Here is a 22,464-nt window from a genome sequence, read left to right on the forward strand (position 1 = left end):
AAGCACTTGTTCCTTCCAAAATGGCCTTTTTCCCTTTTCTATTGGTTGTGGGGATGATCAGTTCATCTTTAAAACACCTAGTCAGCCATGCATGGAGAGCAATAGTCCTGCCTAACCACAGCAGCTTAAGCCATGAAGCAAGAGGTCTTCTGCCTTCCTGTTTAGTATGTATAACTACAAATGCTAACACAAGTCATAAAATTAATCAACCTTTTTTATGACTTGTTGTATTGTACTCCCATTCCACAATAACTTTCCAAAAGCAATAAACAAGTGATACAGCACATATGTGATAGTACATTGGTTCCCCTTAAAATTAGCTTTTACTGTTGTCATCACTGTGTGCAGCACAGGATACAGTGGCTAACTTAATTTTCTTCCCCCTTCCAAGACCACAGCTTCAAATCATTTCATTTAAACAGGCATTATAAAAAATTACACCTTTTTTTCCATGCATTGTTTTTTTTCTGGTGAAAGATGGACAGGTACAAAACAAAAGTGAAGACAGAATTACTGAACATTCATCTCATCTAGAATGTTCTCTGGAAGCTGTTCCTTCACTGAAACACTGTGCAGGATCTTTGCTGGAAGATTGTATTCTTATTTTTCCACACACACACCAGCAGTAAGTTTGTTCAAGCACTAATCTGTGTGACTTTGCTAATGGTATTATTTCTAAATAGATACTCTGAATGCATTCTTTCATTACATTTGTCTCTACTCAAGGTCTTTTGTTCTTGTCATCATGACCCTTTTCCCAGTAAAATCTGGAGAAAAAGGTGCCTGAAGGTTCAGATAACAATACAGTGTTTATTCTATACCAAACACAAATTAAGGAACGCAGAGAGACATATCACTGTTTAGAATTACAGTATTATTGTACCAGACACAGGAATAAAAACCAACAGAATAATACTGTTCCTGGTGCTTTAATGTTAAAAGTAACATTCTTAGTAGTACAGTAAGTCCTAACAAACCATTAACAAAACCTACCTAGTGATGGTATCTGCACAGAGGAGATTTTAATTCAGTATTAAGAATTAGTGTTTACTGTCTTACTTTAAGAGAATTATTTGTGGGGTTTTTTAACCAAAGCTTCCATTTGTCAGATTTTAGGAGCATAATTTTTAGGCTGTTCACAGTCCCTTCTAAAAGCAGCTAAGCAAAACACACTCATGACCAGCTAAACCTCTTAGTTGTATACAGTTATAGAACATGGATTTGGAACCTTTGAGGAACATTCCATGGTTAGAGGGCAAGTGTACTTAAAAAGCATTACCTGTAGGTGGCAGCTGCAGGGGTGTACATCTGTCTTTTTGGACACTGTCCTCAGGTAAGGAAACAAGTTTTCTGGCAAGCACTGCAGAAATTGGTTGTACTAACAGTGTTGTGAGGTTCAGTCGATTTTGCCTGTAGCTTCCATCTTAAACAACAGAAAGAGAAGGACAACTTTGTAAATGAAAATCAGATTTCAATCCATCATAAACCAAACAAAACCCACAAATATCTGTAACACAGCTTGAAACAACTGACTTAGATAAGCAGCTGTTATTTGGTACTTACCTTATTGAAACAAAAAAAGTCTCTGCAAGAACATGTACCACAAAATTGCATGTATGTATTACAGTATTTGGGCAATAGTTCCACAAAACAGAAGCTGACAAAGAGTCTGTGCAGATATTGGACTGTATGTGGTTTAAACACGCTAAATTAAATCGGTGTGTACCCAAGGAAACATTGAAAAATACAATCACAGATCAGCAATAACTTTCAAATTCAAGTAAAAACTGAACACAGCCTTCCAGGGAAGAGCAGACATTTAAACTGCCCGGAATCATCTCCAAGTATCCGTCTGCATCGAACAATGTTACTACTGATAAGGCTTTGTTTTGCCTGCAGAAGTTGTGCTATTTAGCTCACACTTTAAACAGTTTTAGTGCTATCACACAAACAAGCCTTTGTGAGAAATCTGACAAGACAAACACCGAAAATGAGGCACGCTGATAATACACTGGCAACGTGATGAGATGTGCTACCTTGTATATAACCAGAAAGCCTGAAAATTCTGATATACACCAACCCCTTTGAAAGGCTACAATCTGGTCACCTCATTGACTCAAAGTGGGTTCACTGCAGCTAAGGTGATTCTAATTTATTTTATAAATGCAGAGGTGTTCCTGTGATGGGAAGCTGAAGCTTCAGATGAAGGAGGTCTGAAATAAGAGGGTACTACTAAACACACACGCACATTAGTGGAGTAAGGTATGGATCAGAAAGCAACTGAATACCTCATTTACAGCTTAAAGAACTTAAGAAGTCATAGCAAAAACCTCTCAATATTAAGAGATTCATGAAAATATTTAAATCTCCCTTCAACTGAAAAAATGTCTCTCCAACATTTAATCATGAAAATGTTTCTGATGAGACAATGAGATATTCTGGGAGATCGACTGAAAGAACTGGCAAAAGAAAACAGGCCAGTTCTGCACGTGGAAATGCTCTGAAGCACTTCAGGACAAAACACCTGTTTTTCTCAGCTATTTAATCTGGCCTAATAGAGGTATCATCTCTTCCCATGGAAAGTGAGAACACTCTTGCAGATGAAAAGCCCACCACGGAAAAGGAGCAGAGGTTGATAGCCCGGGGCAGGACACAGCTCCAGAACAACCTGCAACACCCTCAAAGCCTTCCAATATACCTGCCCCTACTGAATCATTCCCACCATTCAACTAGAGATTCAGAATACAAGGCCTCCCTCTGAGACCTCTTGGAAACAAACACCATATTTTCTGTCGACACGGAGTTCTTTACTACCCAAAGGCATCCTTTACATCCTGAACGACTGCAATCACAAAGGCAGGGAGCTATCAGAAATCAGCACCACGTGTTCTAATAAATTTCTGTAAAAATACTATTGGGATTGTTGCTGCTGCAACAACAACATAAAAAAAATAAATCCAGTCACAACCTCCAGTTTTCATTCTTTTTATGCTAGAAGCTCCTGAGACTTTTTATAATATGCCCTTAACCATAATGGAAAAATTGACCAAAGCTATATCATTTAATTATGGAAAAACAAAAAGCATGGTTCAGCTTTAATACAAAATGACAAGGTTATCAGTGTTCACTTTGAAAGAATCAAGACAAATTTTTAAGTGGAAAGGTGAAACTGGCTCAAAGCATTATAATTCAGGATAAGGTTTGTCTTACCAAAACTGGACTGGGTTCAAAATCTCTCAAAGCTGTCACTTGAGTAAACTGATGGTAAAATCAGTTTGCTCAAGCTTTGAGAGTTAATTTCTGGAATAAAAAAACCTAAAATGTCCTACAGAGATGGGCAATTGAGACATTATTTTCTGTCTAGTGTTTGTCAATCTGCAGACTGTATTCAAGGAGCAACGAGGCTCAAAACATTTCAGATGAGAAGCATCTCTCCTTTCTCCAAATTCTCTCAGAATTTGAGCTTCACACCCGAATGAGCTCTGAAGGACATACTTTTGAGAACAACTTACAAGAAAAACCCCATCATGTTTAAAACTTAACCATTTAACAACAGAAGATGAATGAACAAAAGAAATACATTAAAAAGGCAGATTTAAGATATCTGGGCAGATTTATCGAAAAGAAAAACTTTCTAATAGAAGGAATTTATAAAGACCTGCTTAGGCAGGTGATAAAATCTCTACAGTTGAAATCTTTTTAAAGAAAAGAGTAAGCAAACATCTGACAGGAATGACGTAGATGTGGCTGACTGTGAAACAGTGCAGTGCAACTTCATAAAGGAACCAACATATCGAAAGAAGTTTGGGATTCTTGCTGGCACTTTCTCTGCTGGAGGCCAACCTCCCTGGAGCACAGAGTGCTTTCAGGAACTGTGGGAACAACAAAAGCTTTGGGGATAATTTAAATTTGACATTTTGCTTGTAATGAAATTTAGTTTTATAGCATGACACTCTTCCAAGAAACAGAATTCCTTCTCTGCAAGTCTAACAATCTAACTGTGCCAGGCCTGGAACCACTATGAATTCTAGAAAGTCTCTAGAGAACATACTGTAAAGTGAGAAGAAAAATATGGTAATCAATTATTAAGTTAATTTTAGGAGCACAAAAAGAGGCAATCTTTAGAAAGTTTCTTCACAGAAATCAAGGCCTGCATTGCAGTGACTGTCTTTTAGGTTTTCTTTTTCAAAGCAAGTCCAAACCTTGAGCATCAGTTTCCACACTGCTCAGTCTGGGACACACACTTGGAAGCCAGCATTTCATAATGATCCATCACTTAACCTACTGGTATTTGTAACATGTTCTGAGGTTTCTGAAAAGCTTTTACTGGGAGAATTTAATAGTAACACTTGTGCACCATCTGTCACTCAATTCTAGGTTAAAGTACAATTTTATCATTGTTTCAGTGACTTCTGTGAAGACTGAAAAATCAGAGTACATGAAATGAGAGTTAGTGTCAACATCTTACCTCTCTAGTTAAAAGAAATATTGCTTCACCCACAGCTTCTTTAGTATTAGCAAATAGGCTTTCATTTATATTTCTCCAAAAAGTTTTGTTTTTTATAAATCAACTTTAATGTTTGTTTAAATTCCACATTCAAAGGAAGATTGGACAGAATACTGCATTTCATCATATCTGTTTATTCAAGTCACCCCCTGCCAGGATCTGATAAAACAAAAAGTTAACAACTAAAACTGTCTAAAAAGTTTATTGACAGAATTCATCAAAATAATTCCTTCTAAGACCTGAAACACTGTTTTAAGGATGTTCCCCCCAAAACAGAGAAAAAAAAGTATTCTGACTGAACACTGAACCATAATTGTGCATACTCACATCTTTGACTTTCTGCTGCATTAATAATAGAGTATATTAGTTTTGAAATATCTGAAGTGAATGGCTCATTAATTTTTCACCTTAAGCTTAATAGAAATTTGACAAACAGTTTTATGCTGAGAATAGACACTCCAAGCAGGACTTCACAGCACATGATGGGAATAAATTAGAGCATAAAAGACAGAATAACGCACATTTGGTCAAATAAGATGGTTCTGTCATTCAATTGCCTGAAGTGAAGTCAGTTCAACACATTTCCATGAAAGAGGCATTTTTCCATTTAAGCATTCCCAGCATAAATGCCTTTGTCAGCACTTGATCTTGTATTTAACATGACAAAAACAAAGATGTATAAACTGACATGTCACAGACATTTATATTATTTGTGCTTCGAACTCGTACACAGTTTCCCCCCAACTTTGCTGATAACATTCAACAGCTGGTATCTTCCACTGGTTCTCATGCAGTTAGGCACAACGATTTATTATTCACTGCAAAATCAGTTTGTCTGTGGTTTTTCTGATTTACATCTATCCAGACAAAGGGAATGGGCGGTGCCTACCACAGGGACACTCCACCAGCTGGTGGGTGGCTCCAGGTACTAAACTCACATCACTACTGGTAATCATAATAATTTTGCCATGCAGCAGCTACTTGATGAAATCTTCAGCTACAGTTGCTTACAATACTGTCCATGAGCAGCATTTTTAAGACAGACGTAACTCTTCTAACTCAAAAAGAAGCCGTCAATTAAGCCTTCACATCCCATTTAATCTCTGATATAAAATGTATCCATCGGCTACACCTCACAAAGTCACTGACATTTTTTTCCCCTTCCTAAATTTTCTCTTTGAACAAAGGAAGAAAAATAAACTGATTCTGGCTGTTCCTTCTTGCTGTAAATGGATACAGTCAGAATACTGACCCAGAAAACCTGATGCTGTTCTGCAAGCACTTAGGAACAGGAAATTCTGGGAAAGCTTCCCCCCCTGCTCAGTGTTTGGACTTTTTAAGTCAGTTATATAGTTTTCTGTGTATGAAGTCAAACAGAGGCCTCTTCCACTAACAAAAATGGTGCTGAACACCCCATGGTGTTTAAAATGGCAGTAAGAACGAATTTGATTAATGGGAAGGAGAAGACCATAGCTTCAAACTTGGAGAGTATCTTGAGATGTAGAAGCTAAAAAATGCCAGCAAGAATAAGAAAATAGTAACTGATACAGAAAAATGTTATTCAAGAGAAGGGCAGAACTTGGAGCAAATGCCTATAGAGTAGAACTGCTAACAAGAGTTTCCTGCTTCATCTTTATTCTGTTCCCTATGAATTATCCACCAGAATTACAGTGTGGAACATATGTCAGTTTTGAAGTACTTTGCTTCACTAGCCCCTGGTAGAAGCACAGAGAAAGAGCAAAACACTTTCTCCTCTTTTGTGAAAAAAAGAAGGAAAAAAAAAAGGACTTTGAAATTCTGCAACCAGAGATTTTAACAACAGCCACGAGTAAGGGCTTTCAAAGCAGCTTTGCAGGCAGCGAAGCACAAGATGATGAACTGTTCTGCCAATTACAACTGTGGCAGCTTGAATTTCAGGATGCATGATCTCAAGTAGGCAAGGGACACTTAGAACTACGTGCTGATTTGAGATATGAGTGAGAAACATGTCTGTGCCTATAAAAGGTCCAGGTCTATTTACAGAAAATACAGAACTGAAAGGCACTGAGGATAACCTGGAAGGGAAACAAGACACTGAGAGTTCTCAGAAAGGATGTGAAAAACATTTTCATTTTTTTCCTTAGCATTGGTGATGGATAAAAAAAACTTCTTTAAAAATATGTTTTTTAAAAAAGTCATATTCTCATGAAGTCAGGAGTTGACAAAATTTTATAAGAAAACCAAAGATATCACACCACCTGTGATGAACTCCCCAAAGTCAACAAGACCATACATCCAATGGTGTACATACCCCAAACCATAAAACTATAGAATTATGGATTTCCTTTACAAAGTATATTTACTGTATTCTGTTTACATCACATTTTAGCAATGGATTGGATGCAAATCTGTGTATATGTTACTCAAGACTGTCTCTTTAAACAGATTTCTTTAAAGTCATCCTTAAAAATAAAACTAGTAATTCTATATCTGAGAAAAAATATATATACCTCTAGAACTTGCAGTCATCTTTTTCCCTCCTTCACAAGGAAATGTGCTTAACCATTATAAAAGAGGAAAAAAAGTCACTCCCCTGCCTCTTAGTCTTAATGCCTACTTAATGCACTTTAAAAATACCGTCAGTATTGTTTCTTTTTAAGATACATAGAATGAAAAGCAACACATTTATTGTGTAAAAGCAAAACTGCTTTGACACACTGATGCAAAACCATCTCATTAATTTCCCCGCTTCCTTCTGAGAATATTCAATACACTGGCAAGAAAAAAAAAGAAACCCAACAACAATAACAAAAAAATAATTCACAATTCTCTCACCATTTTGAAGCTCCCTTTTCATTTAGCTTGTTGTAGTGGGTAATACTTAAAATGACATATAAGTGGCCAAAATGGAGCAAAATTACATAACACTTCTACACCAACTGACAGGAGGTAAATTTTTTCCTTTTTAAGTACCCTACAATTGTGTAACCACTAAGCCATAGAAAGGAAAGAGCAACTCTTCCACATATTACAAATAGCCAAAACATATTTTTATGTTCTAGTAACAATGGAATGTAACAGGGGAGAAAGGACAAGATAATTCTCAGGTTTTCCTCTGTTAGAAAATGCTCTTCTTGCTACTGAGTTGAAAGACTCTCCACTGACAGCAGTTTGGCCATGTGACATATAAACCTCTGTCCACCCTTTTAACAGTGGTCATGGATATTCAAAAGGGTTGACAGAAGTTGCCTGGGTTACAAGACAAAAAAATAAATTGTTCTCAGCACTTTAAAAATAAGCTTATTTTAAAAAATCCAATAGTCATAAATTTCAGTTTCTGCACAATTTATTCTTTGCCATGCATGCTGAATTCAAACCACAATCTTCAATACTTTAGTATTTAATTTTGGATTCTATTTGAGGCGTTCTTGATAGCAAAAGATCTGCTTGGCATGTTCTACCTTCATTAAATTTGAGAACACAGAGACTTCCCACCGTACCGGTGTGTGTGGAAACAATCAGTGCTAAAAAGATTGGAAACACTCAGAAAAATTAGCCATGTAAAAAACTGACCACAATCTGCTGCAACCATGTTATCTGAGTCTTAAATTGGATATAAATTATCATCAAGGACTGTAAAAATAAATACTGCAATTCTTACTTAACCTTTGCATCTTTGCACCAAATTAGCAATTTAAACACTATATGATAAATTAATTCTACAAAAAATTTATTGCGGATATTTTTTGCTTTCCTAAAATATGCAGAGGTAATACTCCAATGGAGTTCAGCAGAACTGCTTGAGGTGATTGCTCTGCTGTTCAGAATTACTGCACAATCCAAAATATTAAGCATCAGACATATACTTGGACTTCCTTTTTTTAAATCTTTCTCTGAGGGCAAAACTACTTCATGAACCCCATACCTGCAAGTCTGTGGGTGAAATGTAGCTGCTTGTTGCTCCCAGGAAATACATTTCCCAGACCATTAACTATACGATGCTCTTGAACTGGAATCTGGAGGGAAGCTCGTGTGTACGTGTGTGTGTGTCTGTGCATGAGGGAACACAAATCAAACTGATGAACTAAGATGTGACAGAGATGGTTTTTAAAACTGATATATTATAGAGCATTTTTGAATTCAGGTGCCAAACACCTTACAGAATTTGTTATCAGTGTCACTGAAAAAAAATTCTCTCCCTCTCGCAAAAAGGATCCAGGCAGGCACCAAGAAGGGGTATCCTGCTCCACAACGGGACTACTAAGTCACAGCAGCAGAAAAGGCACACAGCACCTCCTGCATGAACTATGTTTTCTGTTCACCGCTTCAAGAAATAAAGAACTTCTGGCCCATTCAAGAGTTAATGGGCTGGTCTCATGGCTTGCTCTCTCCTGAAATAAGCTTTGGTTTGCTACACTGGGGAGGGCCACCACAGACAACACAAACAATAAACATGGACAGGAGACACTGATACAGATTTCCTTCCCTTCAGTGATGATCAAGACTACATACAGTAAAATAAGGGTCTTGCTTTATGTGAAATACATTTGCAGCAGCCAGAATATACATCAGGTAACATATGCCATCGTTGTTGTGATTGTGGACAAGCACAGAGTCCTGTTTACTCACAGTAATGAGATTTATTGTTATTAAAAATAATAAAAGCCCTATAACACTCTACAAGAAATGGAATGGAAATAGAAAATCTGTAAGAAAACAGTGAAAGTGACAGGTTTAGGATGACAGTTATTTTGTTTATAGCATGTAGTGAACACTGCAATGACTCAGAATCACGTGTTGTCCGTATATACTTGGTGGGCAACATGAAATAAAATTGCACATGTTGTCTGTTGTACAGTATGCTTTTCTTAAAATTATATATGTAATCTGATTCATTCTTACATATTTGTTTAAAATCTGGAAAGTCACATTTTGGCTTCAGTTTGAAGACATATAAGGCCTCTAATATTCTGTCTGGAAATGATACATAATTAATATAGATCTTCTGTTTTAGTAGGTTAAAGAAGTTTTAGTGTTAACTTTTATGATCCTAATGTCCAAAAACTTGTAAAAGAAGATATATCTACTAATAATGCATGTCCATTATTGCAAAGTGTATTAATACTATTTAACTTTGTTTTACTGGACCATGCAATTGGAATTGAAGTGATGCTCATTTTCAAGGTCAATTCTGACTATATGTATGAAAGGCACACAAGAAGTTCAAAAAACTCCTAACAAAAAAAGTCTATCTGCCTTTATTTTGTTCTAAAGGGCTTGCACTCAGCCAAAAGTGAAATACAGAGAAGAATCAGTAGTCTTAAAAAGCTAAACTGCAGTGGAAATGTTCCAAGTTCTCAGTTCATCTTTAATTTATTAATATTCCACCTGTAAGATCAGACAGAGTAGATATATTTGGTCATGTAGCAGTAATAATTTGATTACAATTACTGAAGGAAAAGAAGTATCCTGGTAAGTCATTCTCATACGACAGTTTTCTAGAATGAAGATACAGGTGTTCTCAAGATTCCTATTAATCCTGTTTATAGTACAGAGTGGAAGAAGAACTATGCTTGGAAAATCCTACAATTTTGAATCTATGAAAATCCTTGTAACACATATTGGCTTATTTCTTGGATTACAAAACAGAGACAAATGAACGGTAATCTATTTGCAGCACTCCTCAGAGATATAAACACTGGTATTTAATTTACTTAATAACTTGCTTATGTATTTGCAATGTTTTATTATGTTCATGCTGACTAGTGTAACTGATGGATTCAGCTTCAGAAGGTGATTACAAACACCCAGGAGAACTGGATTTTATTTTGTGCACAACAGCACATTTTATGTGAATATTCATTCAAAACTCCAAGCAGAGTCTTTGGCCCTAAATGATTTCTGAATCATCTCTTGTAAGAAGCTTTGCATCCTCAAATGAGATTGTGTAACCTGAGGCGAGCAGGCAAAAAAATAATTTTGTTTAAATAACAGAGTTGAAGAGCTAGTTAATATTTAGGTTAAACTTCCTGAAATTCAAGGACTATTTGAGTCAGGAAGACCAGAAACAAATAAAATTTGTAAGAAAACAGAAATAATTCCTTGAAGAAAATAATTCCTTGTTAAAGAAGGGTAGAGTAGCAGCATAATTTAAGAATATTACATTTAAGGTCATATTTTAAATTATAATCCAGTGATAAACCTATATCCCTGCATATATTTTTGAAAAATTCTACTTGGGATTATTTTTCTAAGTAAATACTTAAGAACAAGATCTCCACAAATATAATGGAGATTATTGCCAGTTATAGCTACTAAAATTCAGCAGAAAATAAGAATATTATAATCTTAATTAGACATAACACTAATTTAAACAAGAGTGACCCTTTTGATTTTTTTTAAAATATGTATCTTTGGCTAATTAGCATTCACATATTAAGTAATGCACTCACTAGCAGTAACCTTTCAGTGGAGTTCTGTAGTCTCAGATTCTTGAACAGAGAATAACCTTCAAAAGAACCAACTCCCTAACAGAGTAAAACAACTTGGAATGACAAATAGAAAACACAGTACTAAAACAATGGAAAAATACTGTGAAAAACAATGGGAACTTCACAGGTCAAAAATAAAATACTGAAAAATAGGTATCACGTTCTAGAATTTTATGCTTACACAATTATTCTTTGGAAACACCACATTTCACAAGCACAATATCAGCAGGGAAGTTCCATAGATTTTTTCCATTCTCTAGGCAGGCTTAAAGCATTGTTTATAATTACCACAAATGCATCACCCTTACTCATCTGCAGTCCCTTCTCCTTTTAAGAGAAACAAAAAGACCAGACTCTCCACAGCTCCCTCAAAGAACAATCCCTTCCTGGCTCATTGCTTAGTGCAAGCTGAGAAGGACATGGCAACACTGAGCCATCCTTTGTTCCTTCCTGCACTGATAACCTGGAGACCTCCCCCTCAGGTCATAGACAAAGCAGGAAATCCATTCCCTTTTTTTTTTTTTCCCCCCACCATTTTTACAGAAAGGAACTTAAGTTAGTAGAGTTCCAAAAGAGCTGTGGATTAGAAGAAATCAATACATATCTCGTTTCATTTTGACTATTACCTTGAAGTTTAATGACATTTAAATGACACCAAGAAGCATATAGAATATTACTAACAGAAATGCCTATGCAGAGCTTACTCTTCATAGCAGTTGCACATTAACTAAATCACTGAACACAAGGCAACTCTCTTTGTAGATGCTGATGTCAATGTGGCACTGAAATATTGTAAGTACTAGGAAGGAGCTTGCAGCAAGTAAATCGTTTTCACAAGCTGAAACTGCAAAGAACCGGACTCTTCTTTAAAAACACACAGGTCTGGAGAAGATATGTTAATCAAACTATGTGCAAAAGCTCCACCAAGAAGAGGACCTATTTATGCTAAAGGTCAGTATCAAGCACAACATTCCCTGTTTCATTTATTCATCAAAGTTACAGATATTTGCAATGGTGGTATCTTGAAAATTTCATAAAGGTAGACATCTAATAAACATCCTCCCTTTCAAGGGCTTACTGTTAAAATTTATTCTGTGGTATCTTCAAGGACTACCTCTGCCTCTGACAGATGGGACCACAAGGTTTCAAAGGTCCACAACATCCACATCTATCAAGAAGAATTTTGACATGTCTGAAGTTAGATATGCAAAAACCAGACATGGACTGTAAAAGTATTTGGGATTCATAATTCGTGTGTGTACCTGGATCTTAGGGTAAAATCCCCTCATATGGGCTTCTGGTTCAGTAACTTTGACATCAGGAGGAATTCCATCACTGAAAGGGTGGTCAGGCATCGGAAGGGACTGTCCAGGGAACTGTTCAAGAAACAACTGGATATGGCACTTAGTGCCATGGTCTGGTTGACAAGGCGGGGATTGGTCAAAGGTTGGACTCAGTGATCTTGGAGGTCTTTTGCAACCTAAATGATTCTGTGTTTCTCTGAACTAAGGCAATGTGATGGCACAGCCACCTGAACAGACTTTATAATGGACACACACTCACACACACACACCAATCCTGGGTCATATGAAACACAGAACCCTCCAGCTGCCATCAGCATCTTCTGGAGATCATAGTCTAAGATTTTTTCAATGAGAAAGACACAGTGTTACTCTCCTACATCATTTAATCATTATTGTAAAGTTCATTTAGCACTTGTTTCAAAATATGTTTGATAACCTAATCCTTGATGTTGCCTATATTGTGATTCTACTATTTTACTGTCACAGTTCAGTTTCATGGTTTTTTTGTCTTAAGCTACTCAAAGATGCAGAAAGCTGGTGGGTCACCACCACAGCTCTACAGGAGAAGCTCTCAACTCCATCATATTGATAGCTAAAAGCACAAACAAACATACAGAGATATGGTTCATTGAAGGAAACACAAATAAAAAGAACACATGGACTATTACAACAACATGAGTTAAAACAGTTATTTTCATGAAATGAAATGTGTCACAAGTAATCATCACTTCCATGTTATTTTGTCTCCTCCTCGGTACTGGTGGAAATAAATTGATGCCACATTTGTAAATTCAATTGGCACTGTTTCCCTGAAGTGACAGATAATGCATTACATGATTGCCTCTACAATAGGTAACACCATTCTTTATTGTCACAGGTACTGTATTTCATGCAAGTGTGCAAACTAGCATTTGCAGTTTTATAATAAACTATTTCCTGCCAATAGCGTTGTAAGAAAGTTGCAATTTGTACTTAAGTATCTGTTTTCTGCTCAGAAACAAATATTTATAGCCACTCAAAGATCAAATATGATTTTCCCATGCACTCACTGCAGCCAACGCTTCATTCTCAAACCTGGTGTGCTGCACGAGGGCACTTCAGTCAGCGAGACAGAACTGAGTGAGCAGTTTAGTTGTCCATCACTGCTCATTATAAGGCCAAAATTCAAGTACTACTTATCACAATCTCAGGCTACCAATTTTACTGCCTCCAGTTCAACTGCAGTAAACGAGTCGAATATTTAAGTAATGACAGATGAGAGGGCAAAAATACCACTTATCCTGTAGGTAGAGCTGACCTTTTTTGTTCTGCTTTTACCTCATGCGTGGCTTTTGCACAAAAATCAATACAATAATTATGTGGAAAAGGTATTTAATGCTGTGAAACAAGCAAAAATTTACTACATGAAAAACCACGAGCTATTGCTTTGTTCCAATTCTATTTTAATAAATAGCATTTTTTTTCCATTTTGGTTTAATCTGGGTAAGCAATTCTAAGTCCTTTTAATCTCTAAAAATGAACTGAAAATGTAGCTCAGGATGGAGCACGGAGAGGGCACTTGAAAGATACTCCATTACTTTCATGACAGTCACAGTCAACAGTGCTGAGGACAGTCACAAAGCCAGATGCTGAGAAGATGCTACACACATTTTAACAAAGTAGAGGCACATGTGTAAAAGACTGACACTTGCATTGATTTGATAGAAAACACAGAAATGAGGAAAACTGCTTCTTTTTAAAAAACTCTGGCCTCTTACTTGATTTAGTTCTCACAAAAATCTAATCCTACTTAGGAGTAGCAGTTGAAAAAGTAGCACTGACTCTTGAGAAGTGTTAATGGGCTAAGAGAAAACACAGGAAAAGGAAACCTGAAACATCAATCACTCAAATTATTTAATACATTAATAAGATCTTGCTACAGGCTATTGTTTCTCTTCCTTACAGAATGCTGTTGTACATATAATTAAATGGTATAAGACCTGTATTGATGAAAGTTCATGTATCTATAAACCCATACAACTTAATGACAAAATTAGATTTTGTTACGTATGTGAATTCATTTAAATAATAATTTTCCCATCAGAGCTTATTGAGTAGAATAAGATACTGCCTTGGAATAACTGGTCTAATTATACTTCCTTTAAAGTCTGTTCAATATTTTTCTGTCTCTTACTATGAGTAAGAAAATATTTCAAATATTGTAAGTTAACCTCTAGGTTAACTTCAGAGGTCCCCCTCTGAAAAATGGGGTGTTTTCCACCACCGGTTGGACACATGTTGTTCCCTACATTCTGGCTACTGAATTTTAAAATTAAACAATTTTATTGTGTTCCTAGGAAGTCTTAGTCAACATAGCAAAAGCCTCTATAAAAAAACTTCACTTATGAACTCAATTACTACGGTGCTTTTTACTATCCTTAACTTAAAATCCTTCATATTGATGTGCACCTTGGAGTGTGCATGGAATTAAATTTTTCAAGCTGCAACTAAAAATGTATTTTATAAAGGAAATATATCTCATTTCCAGGGTTGATATTATAAAGTCATTCCACTTCGATCAAGAGTTTCTTAAAATCATCTTCCCACCATTTCTCAGTGGTTTCGGAATAAATGTGTGGCTTCTTTGAGAGGTATTGGCTACATTCAGTGTACATGGAAATTGCATTAGGAACCCCAGTACCCAAAAGGCTCTGCTTCCCATAAAGTATTTACAAAAGAGGAAATGAAACTGTGTCTGTTACACAACAGTTCTACAACTCCCCTCTCTGGGCAGCTCCTGAAGGACATGACTGATGTGCAAGAAATCCTGCATGGAAAGACAGTCTATACTGCATCCTCCTTAATCCATTTCTAAACCATAAACACATTGAGATACACAGAGGGCACCTTTTGCACAAGCTGCCCCAAACCTCCGTGTTCCCTGCAGGAGATGCTATTTTTATTGAATTATTATTAAAAATGCAAATAGTCAGAAAAACTTGACACTTTCAACACCAGCAAACTACCTGAGTCAGAGCTGGCAGCCTGCAGCTGGAAATTTCCTCAGATCAGAAAAGCAAATAGCCCACTGAATAATCAAGAGACTGAAATAATTCAGACTAATTTCTGAAACTGTGAGTGCCTCTTCAGAGCAACTTCTATAAATACAAACCCCTCATTAGCTCAAGTGTTGCTCCATGAAGTTCTACAGCAAGGATCCTCTCAGCTGTGGTGCTTCCTGTGTGTGTGCAATTTATAAAGAATGATGAAAGCTGTACCAGAGGACTGCCTCAAGCTGGCACATGTAGCCATTCTATATGGAACACACCTGCAATTAACAACCTGAAGGTATTTGTTTAAAACACAAAACACTGGGAAAACTCAACCAGAGGCACTGCAGAAGTACCAGCGATAATCAGGACCTAATGCACTTCCAGTACACACACTAAAATTATGAGCTTGATGTCACAATTATTTGACTTGAATTATGTACAAAGTCAATCTTGCAATTACAATTGATTAGATCGTTCTGCCCTAGAATTTCAAAGAAATATTTCTAATAAAGAGTGTACATATACCTTGAAGTGGAAAGAAGAAATTAAATTAAAACTACTATGGATTAGTTATTGCGATGTTGGTTTTCTTTAGTCTGCTTTGGTAATTCTTTAAAAATACATATTTGTTTTTTTTTTTAATTAAGGATAATACACAATATTATGTTAGACAGCTAAGTCACAGACTTTCTGAAAAGTAAAGCTGTCTCTTCTGGGACAAGGGCTTGACATTAAACAAGCTCTGAGAAGTCTCTTGTCAAATCACAGGTTGATAAAATTAATAACTTCAACTTAATAATTATTGATAACTCACTATACAAATAATAATATTAGTCAACCTCTAAAGCAATGCAATCACAATAAAATTCTGGGCAGCTACCAACAATGATCTATGTGTGCTAAGAGTAAAGCTGTGCCTGCTGGATTAGAATACCACTCATTTAATTGACCTATCCATAATTATGACAGTGACTTTAAGAACATAAAGAGATAAAAGAAAAAAAAATGTATCTGCAAGCTTTTCAATTTTCCTAAAAATCCTCAAGAGATTGAAGTCAGTAGAGCAATCCTGCAAGTCCCCAGTTCAATAAAAAACTATACATCTCTATTTACTGCTCTGCTCGGGTCCATTAGTGGATGTGATATTATTAAAGACCGTAAGAAGGGTGCAGGATTCAGACTTGTAAAATAACCAAACCAACAAAAGGCTCCCAGTAAGTTCATCTGTCATGGAACTACATGATGTGGGTTAAACTACACACCAAGCATGATCAACAGAGAGGTTGATGCCAATACAGTTTAAAATGCAGGGAAAATGAGACTGGCCAAGGATTACACCTCAGGCAAGTGGACAAGAAGGATATCTACATACACTAGAGAGAAATGCCTGTTAACACTGAGTCTTAAATCACAGTGAGAGCACTTATAGTATCTCACAACTGGAGAGAAAGAGAGAAAGTTCCAGAGCAGGACAATACATTTAATCATAATGACTATTTTAAGTGAACAGTGCTTTAAAAGTATGTCAAAAAGATATCTATGGATCCATATCCTCAGAAGACAAAGCTGGAACTTGGCCCCTAACCCAATTCACATGTGCCCTGTTCCTGTCATGATTATATTACAAAGCAATGTAAGTGGAAAGTGAATCCCAAATGAATTCTGGCAACATTTTCATCAATAATACTCCAGCACCCAGAGGGTTCAGACTTCCACAGATCACTGCATTTAGCATCTAATGCTAAGGGTTAAGTACAGAGCTCACCTATATTCACCCATATTCATTTGTAAAAGAAGTTCTGGAAGGTGTCTGTAAGTGTGCTCAGGACACTAAGATAGAGAAATCGTGTAGGCCAGGTGAGCTGCCACATTTAGTGAATATGGATTAGAAATGCACTGCAGGAAGAGGGACTGCCTTACACCATGGATCTGTAGCTAGAACCTGTAAATGGACTGTCACACTCTACATTCATATGAATGAGTTCTTAAGGAAAGCCCAGAGTTGAGTCAAGTTTAGTTATTTGACAGGCTGGCTAATAGAAAACATAGTTAACAGTGGAGACTTTTCTACATACTTATGCCTTTCCCAGTTCAAAGTCTAATCTAAGAGCTCTCTTAAAAGCAATTTATTGAAGTAAGGAGGGTGAAAATTGTTTTCAAAGCTTTTACAGCGGTAAACACCTGCAGGAAAAGGAATTCAAGTTTTCAAAAGCAATGCAAGTTTTCAATTCGTTTCACTTCAAAGACAAATCATTCAGACCTACCTTAAATTGTGTAATAGTCATTTTCCTGTTTGCCATGTGTTCAACTTAGAAGGAACTTTTCTTTAAATAAACAAATAAATAAATATCAGATTACATAACCTCTCTGTAATATCTAAGGTTTCTTACATGTCATGCAAGAAATCCTTTCCTAATTTACCTCATGGTAAGACTGCCCCTGTTCTCCCTTTCAGAGTAGGAGGTGATCAAGCCCTTAGAGTTTCAACCCAAACTCTCTCAATAATTCATCATTCCTTGCTTATTTCAGGAGGACTCAGTGGCACATGAATGTAAAAGGTAACTATAGCTAAGCATCTGACTTCAAATATAAACATTCTGTTATGCATTAAGATAGTTAATCTTTCTTTTCTAGGTAATGCTGTGTTACAAGACCTATATAACCTGAATGTATGTTCACAGTCACAGGATCAGATCAATTACTAGTATAAAATATCACAATTTTACTGCAGTCAATTTACACCCACTTATGAACTGACAGAAGAAACATTCATATTAACATTCTCAGGTCAAGATACTGAAAATGCAACGGAAATAACAGGGTATAGGCTAAAATATTTCAAGAAATGTCCATTTTCAAAATGCATTTTAATCTTCAATGAATTAGGGAGTTAAAAATTAATTTCTGAAAATGATGCCAAGTTGCAAATCGTATTTCAAAACCTCAAGTTAAATGTCCATTTATGTTGCTCTGTGTGTAGGTAATTACTCTGAGGTTGACATTCAGACAAGAAATAACTATACTTTTAAATAATGAACTCCAGAGAATTATAATACAATTATAAGTACATTTGGTACTTTCAAAATCCAGCTTCTTTTCAGGTTGTTTTCAAATGGCATGTTCATGTTAGACACAGAGACAGGAGTGGACGGATGGATGGATAAATACAGCGTGAAATATTTTATACTACTAGTGGTGCACTACAGCCAACTATAGACAAAATAGCATCTGAGCATTAGACTAAAACATAAAATCAAATATAGCAGTTGCAGTATATCTATCAACAACTTCTTTCAAAGGGAAAAGAACGAGTTCCCTCTGTATTTCAGTGGGATTTTACTAAATCTTGCCAGAAAATAGTATCTAATCCAAAAGGAAGACAGGCTCTGTATGATAATAGAGAAAATAATATAAGCAGAGGTAATGACAGCAGTGAAGGATGTGTGGACATGCATTGGCAAATTGAATTAATTCCCAAATACCCAACTTCAAATCATTTTCTGAAATGCTGTTGCACCAGCTACAGAGATGTGACATTTTTTATCTCTATTAACTTGACCTTGCAGTAACTCAGAGGTGGAAAATTCTGACTGAATTCTGACTCTAAAGTCAACAGTAAACTCCTAAAACTTTAAAATGGCCAGAACTTTAGACTGTATCTACAGTTCTAGGAACCGCTCCATTATTTTTATGCTATAAAAAGGAATGACAGGTGTTTTCTGAAATTTTTAGTTTATAAACAATCTTAGGTGACTAAGGAATTAGTCCTTTTCATTTTTCATTAAATTCAATAATACAACCTTTGCAAACACTGTTTATATGTAACACAGTTTTTTTTCCCATCCATAATTTGGAAGGAGGAGCATATAATCTCACATCTTTTTGGAATATCAGACTTCACTCTTCAGCATGTATTTAGGCTTTTATAAAACTCAAACGAGTTTTCCAGTGAGAGCAAAAGGACTTTAACATGTTAGACAAATTAGAACACCTCAGCCTTTCTAGAGGGAAAATTTTTGCCTTAAAACGTTTAACAGAAGTTCAGAAAAATATAAAATTAACATACTCTTGATCTAGCTTCCTGGGTGGAATGTGCAGAGATTTGAAGGAGTCAATATGTTATCTTTCAGGTAAAGTAGTAAAGGACATCAAAGATTACAGTGAAGAACAAAAGAACTTGAGTTGTCAATACTATGTTTGTACAAATATATGGAAAAACACATTCCACTGACACGCTGTAACATGTACCTCAGCCAATACAGGCAACCTGATAGGACAGAACCTATTTAAGCTAATTAAGAGGTAAAGCACTTTGACAACGAAAAGAGAAGTTTTATTTTGCCTAGATGTTTCCTCATGTGTCCTGAAGATTGTCTAATTAGTCATTTGTTTCGAACAACACATGTAATGGGGTTGACATATTGACAGTGTGAAGAATTCTGTTGAGTAATCTGCAAGTTGCACAGCAGAGACATGCTATACTTTCTGCAAAAAGAAAAAAGTAAACAAAGCGACCTTTTTAATTTTCAAAGCAAAATTTTCTTCATAAACAACAAGTGCCAAGGAAAAGGGCAAAACTCATAAGATAAAGTATCTTTGAAGTTTTATGATTCTATGACAAGATACTGAGAAGTATTTTATGCCTAAGAGAGGCAGATTATTTAAAAGAAATGTTGCCCTGTGCTTACAGTAAGTAAGAATATACTTAGCAATCAGTGTAAAACAAAGCAAGTATTTAATTCTTGCAGCTGCAAAGAACAGGCCTGATGTTGCACCACGGAATTGTGCTGCAGGCTGGGATTGCCATACCTGTAGTTCTGTTATGTCACATTCCATTAAAAGATTTCCAGGGCACAGTTTGAGAGTGTGAGAAAAAGGAAAATATGCTTCTCAAAAGAAGAATTCAGTACTTGCTTTGTTTTGCACTGATTGCAAAGTACATGACTTCAGATTTTGACTTCAACAAAACAATCTTCCTTATGGTAATTCATCTGTTTTCCCTGGAAAGAAAAGCCCAAACTTTATTTAGAGTACCACAGCTATTAGGATGGGGGTGAAAGATGTGCTTTATCAGCAGTGCTGTACACTGAGAGTCTCAGTGAGTACCTGCAAATATTACAGGCTTGCTCTAAGAAACTGTCAAACTGCAATTTCCCTGTTAGAATTTTATTTTTGGTTTATTTTTTCAACTTGAAATACAGGATTGCAAGGAATTACAATGTCTATGTGAGATCCATCTTGGATATACTAAGAAACCTGCTGAAAACCGCTGTTAAATTTAAGCTCTAGGCAACATTTAATTTAAATTGCACAAAGAGCTATAAGGAATGAATTTCAAATACGTAATGAAGTAGAAATTAATATTTTTAAATAACAGATTTATGGATTTGTCACTTAAGGACTTTTAAAATACATAATTGGAAGGAAAAGAAGAAAAGTGTGTGCCATGCTAGCAAAAACAGCTTTTGCTCTTTGTTTTTATCTTGGATGATTAACTATGGATAAAATAGCAGAGGAAAGCCACAAGAGATCTGCATTTAATGTTTCATTTTATTTCTTCTGTGCAGAAGGAAGGAAGCAAGTCTTTAAAGAATCTGTAAACCAGAACAGAAGAAGGAATCATTGCTCAGGATGATGAGGCAGACAAAGCCATTTGTACATTTACAGCCAAGGGGACAAAAGAGATGAAAACGAAATACCACAGTGCACGTCCACCCCGAGGTCATAAGAAACACGTAAAGTTCCTCTGGGATAATTTAACTATTGGAGCCAGTTGAGCAGACATTTGACATTGAAAAATGTTACCTGAAGACATCCAAACTTCCAAGTAAATTGGTCAGAGGTAATGGAGTTTCCTCTAACCTTAAATAATTTAAGCTTTTCTTCGATGAACAGAAACCCGGGTACCTGCTGCCATTAACTAAACACACACATTTTACTACTGATTCTGAAATTAGTTCTCCAGATTGAACATCATACATTTAATCAAAAGTATCTTAACCCTAAACTATCTTTGATCATTGTCATGACTGAACTGTAAAAAAAATTATAATCACTTATTAATTATCAAACTTTCCAGTAATTATCAAAGATTTCCAGTACTATTCAGCAATAATATCCTGTCTAATAATATCCTGAAAACCTAGTACACCCACTAGCTCTATTCTTTTATTAAATCTAAGCATAACCAAAACCACGTAGACATGTTTTTGAAAGGCATTTTTGAAATAACATTAATAGCCTCCAAGTGGACATAAAACCTGTTTATTTTAAGCAAGATTTCCCACTGTGCCCTCACATGTACACAAATAAGTTTTTCTCCTGAAAGCAACTATGCAGTGTGAATCCCCTATGTGGGGTTCATTCACAGCTCAGTTATTCAAGCACACAAAGTCTCTGCTGGATTATTGTTCCAATTTTAAGCCCCCACACTAAAATGTCCAGCAGTTGGCTAAAACACAACAAAGGAACTGGAAAAGGTGAGGAGGATTTAATCTATAGCAAGCATTTAATAGTGGGAACATTAAAGTTTCCTCAGTGACACAAAAATAAAGGACAGGAGATGCTAATTCAAAGAAAATGACTGACGGAAGGGTAAGAAAAACACACCATCAATAGAACATACAAGTCACTGGCCTGATATTCTCAACCCTGACATTTTGCCTGACATTTCTGAAACAACTCAAGCTTTCCTTCCACAGGTGTCAGGCATTTCCTTCCTCTCTTTAGTTCAAGTAAGTGGCAGACATGCCCTGTGAATTGCGCTTTTCTGGATGAGCAAATCACTCTCTGCAATTAGAACATTAACAGTCTGTAGTTGAGAACAATTTACTGAATAAAGCTTAGGTTTTCTTCAAATTACACATGCAAGATGTTGAACAGCCACCAACCTCAATCAGATCAATGGACTGAAGAGTCATCAGCACTTTTTAGGAAGCACTCCATAACAATTAGAGCATCTTTATCTATCAGCATTGGGAAGGCAATGTCAAAAGGCAATATTAGGAGCTGCTACATCTATTTCCTTCCATTTCAGAAGTGTCCTACAGTCTAATATACAGTACACCAAGGAAGGTAGAAGTAGGTGAGTTTGCTACACACTACCTAAATATATTGGGGCTCTAATTACCCATTCGCGCTTCTAATTGCTC

The 22,464-nt window shown here is 36.1% G+C and overlaps 1 protein-coding gene across 7 annotated transcripts in view; it reads right to left on the bottom strand.

The window, feature by feature from the left end:
* NAALADL2 (N-acetylated alpha-linked acidic dipeptidase like 2) overlaps positions 1-22,464 on the bottom strand; it is a 434,035-nt gene that overhangs the window by 108,928 nt on the left and 302,643 nt on the right. For all 7 annotated transcript variants that reach the window (XM_050308259.1, XM_050308262.1, XM_050308258.1 and 4 more), the window contains one exon: positions 1,280-1,423. In XM_050308259.1, coding sequence (XP_050164216.1) covers positions 1,280-1,423 — 144 coding nt within the window. The remainder of the gene's footprint in view (positions 1-1,279; positions 1,424-22,464) is intronic.

Source organism: Myiozetetes cayanensis, unplaced genomic scaffold (assembly GCF_022539395.1).
Source record: "Myiozetetes cayanensis isolate MyiCay16 unplaced genomic scaffold, myiCay2020 scf13, whole genome shotgun sequence".
NCBI lineage: Eukaryota > Metazoa > Chordata > Aves > Passeriformes > Tyrannidae > Myiozetetes > Myiozetetes cayanensis.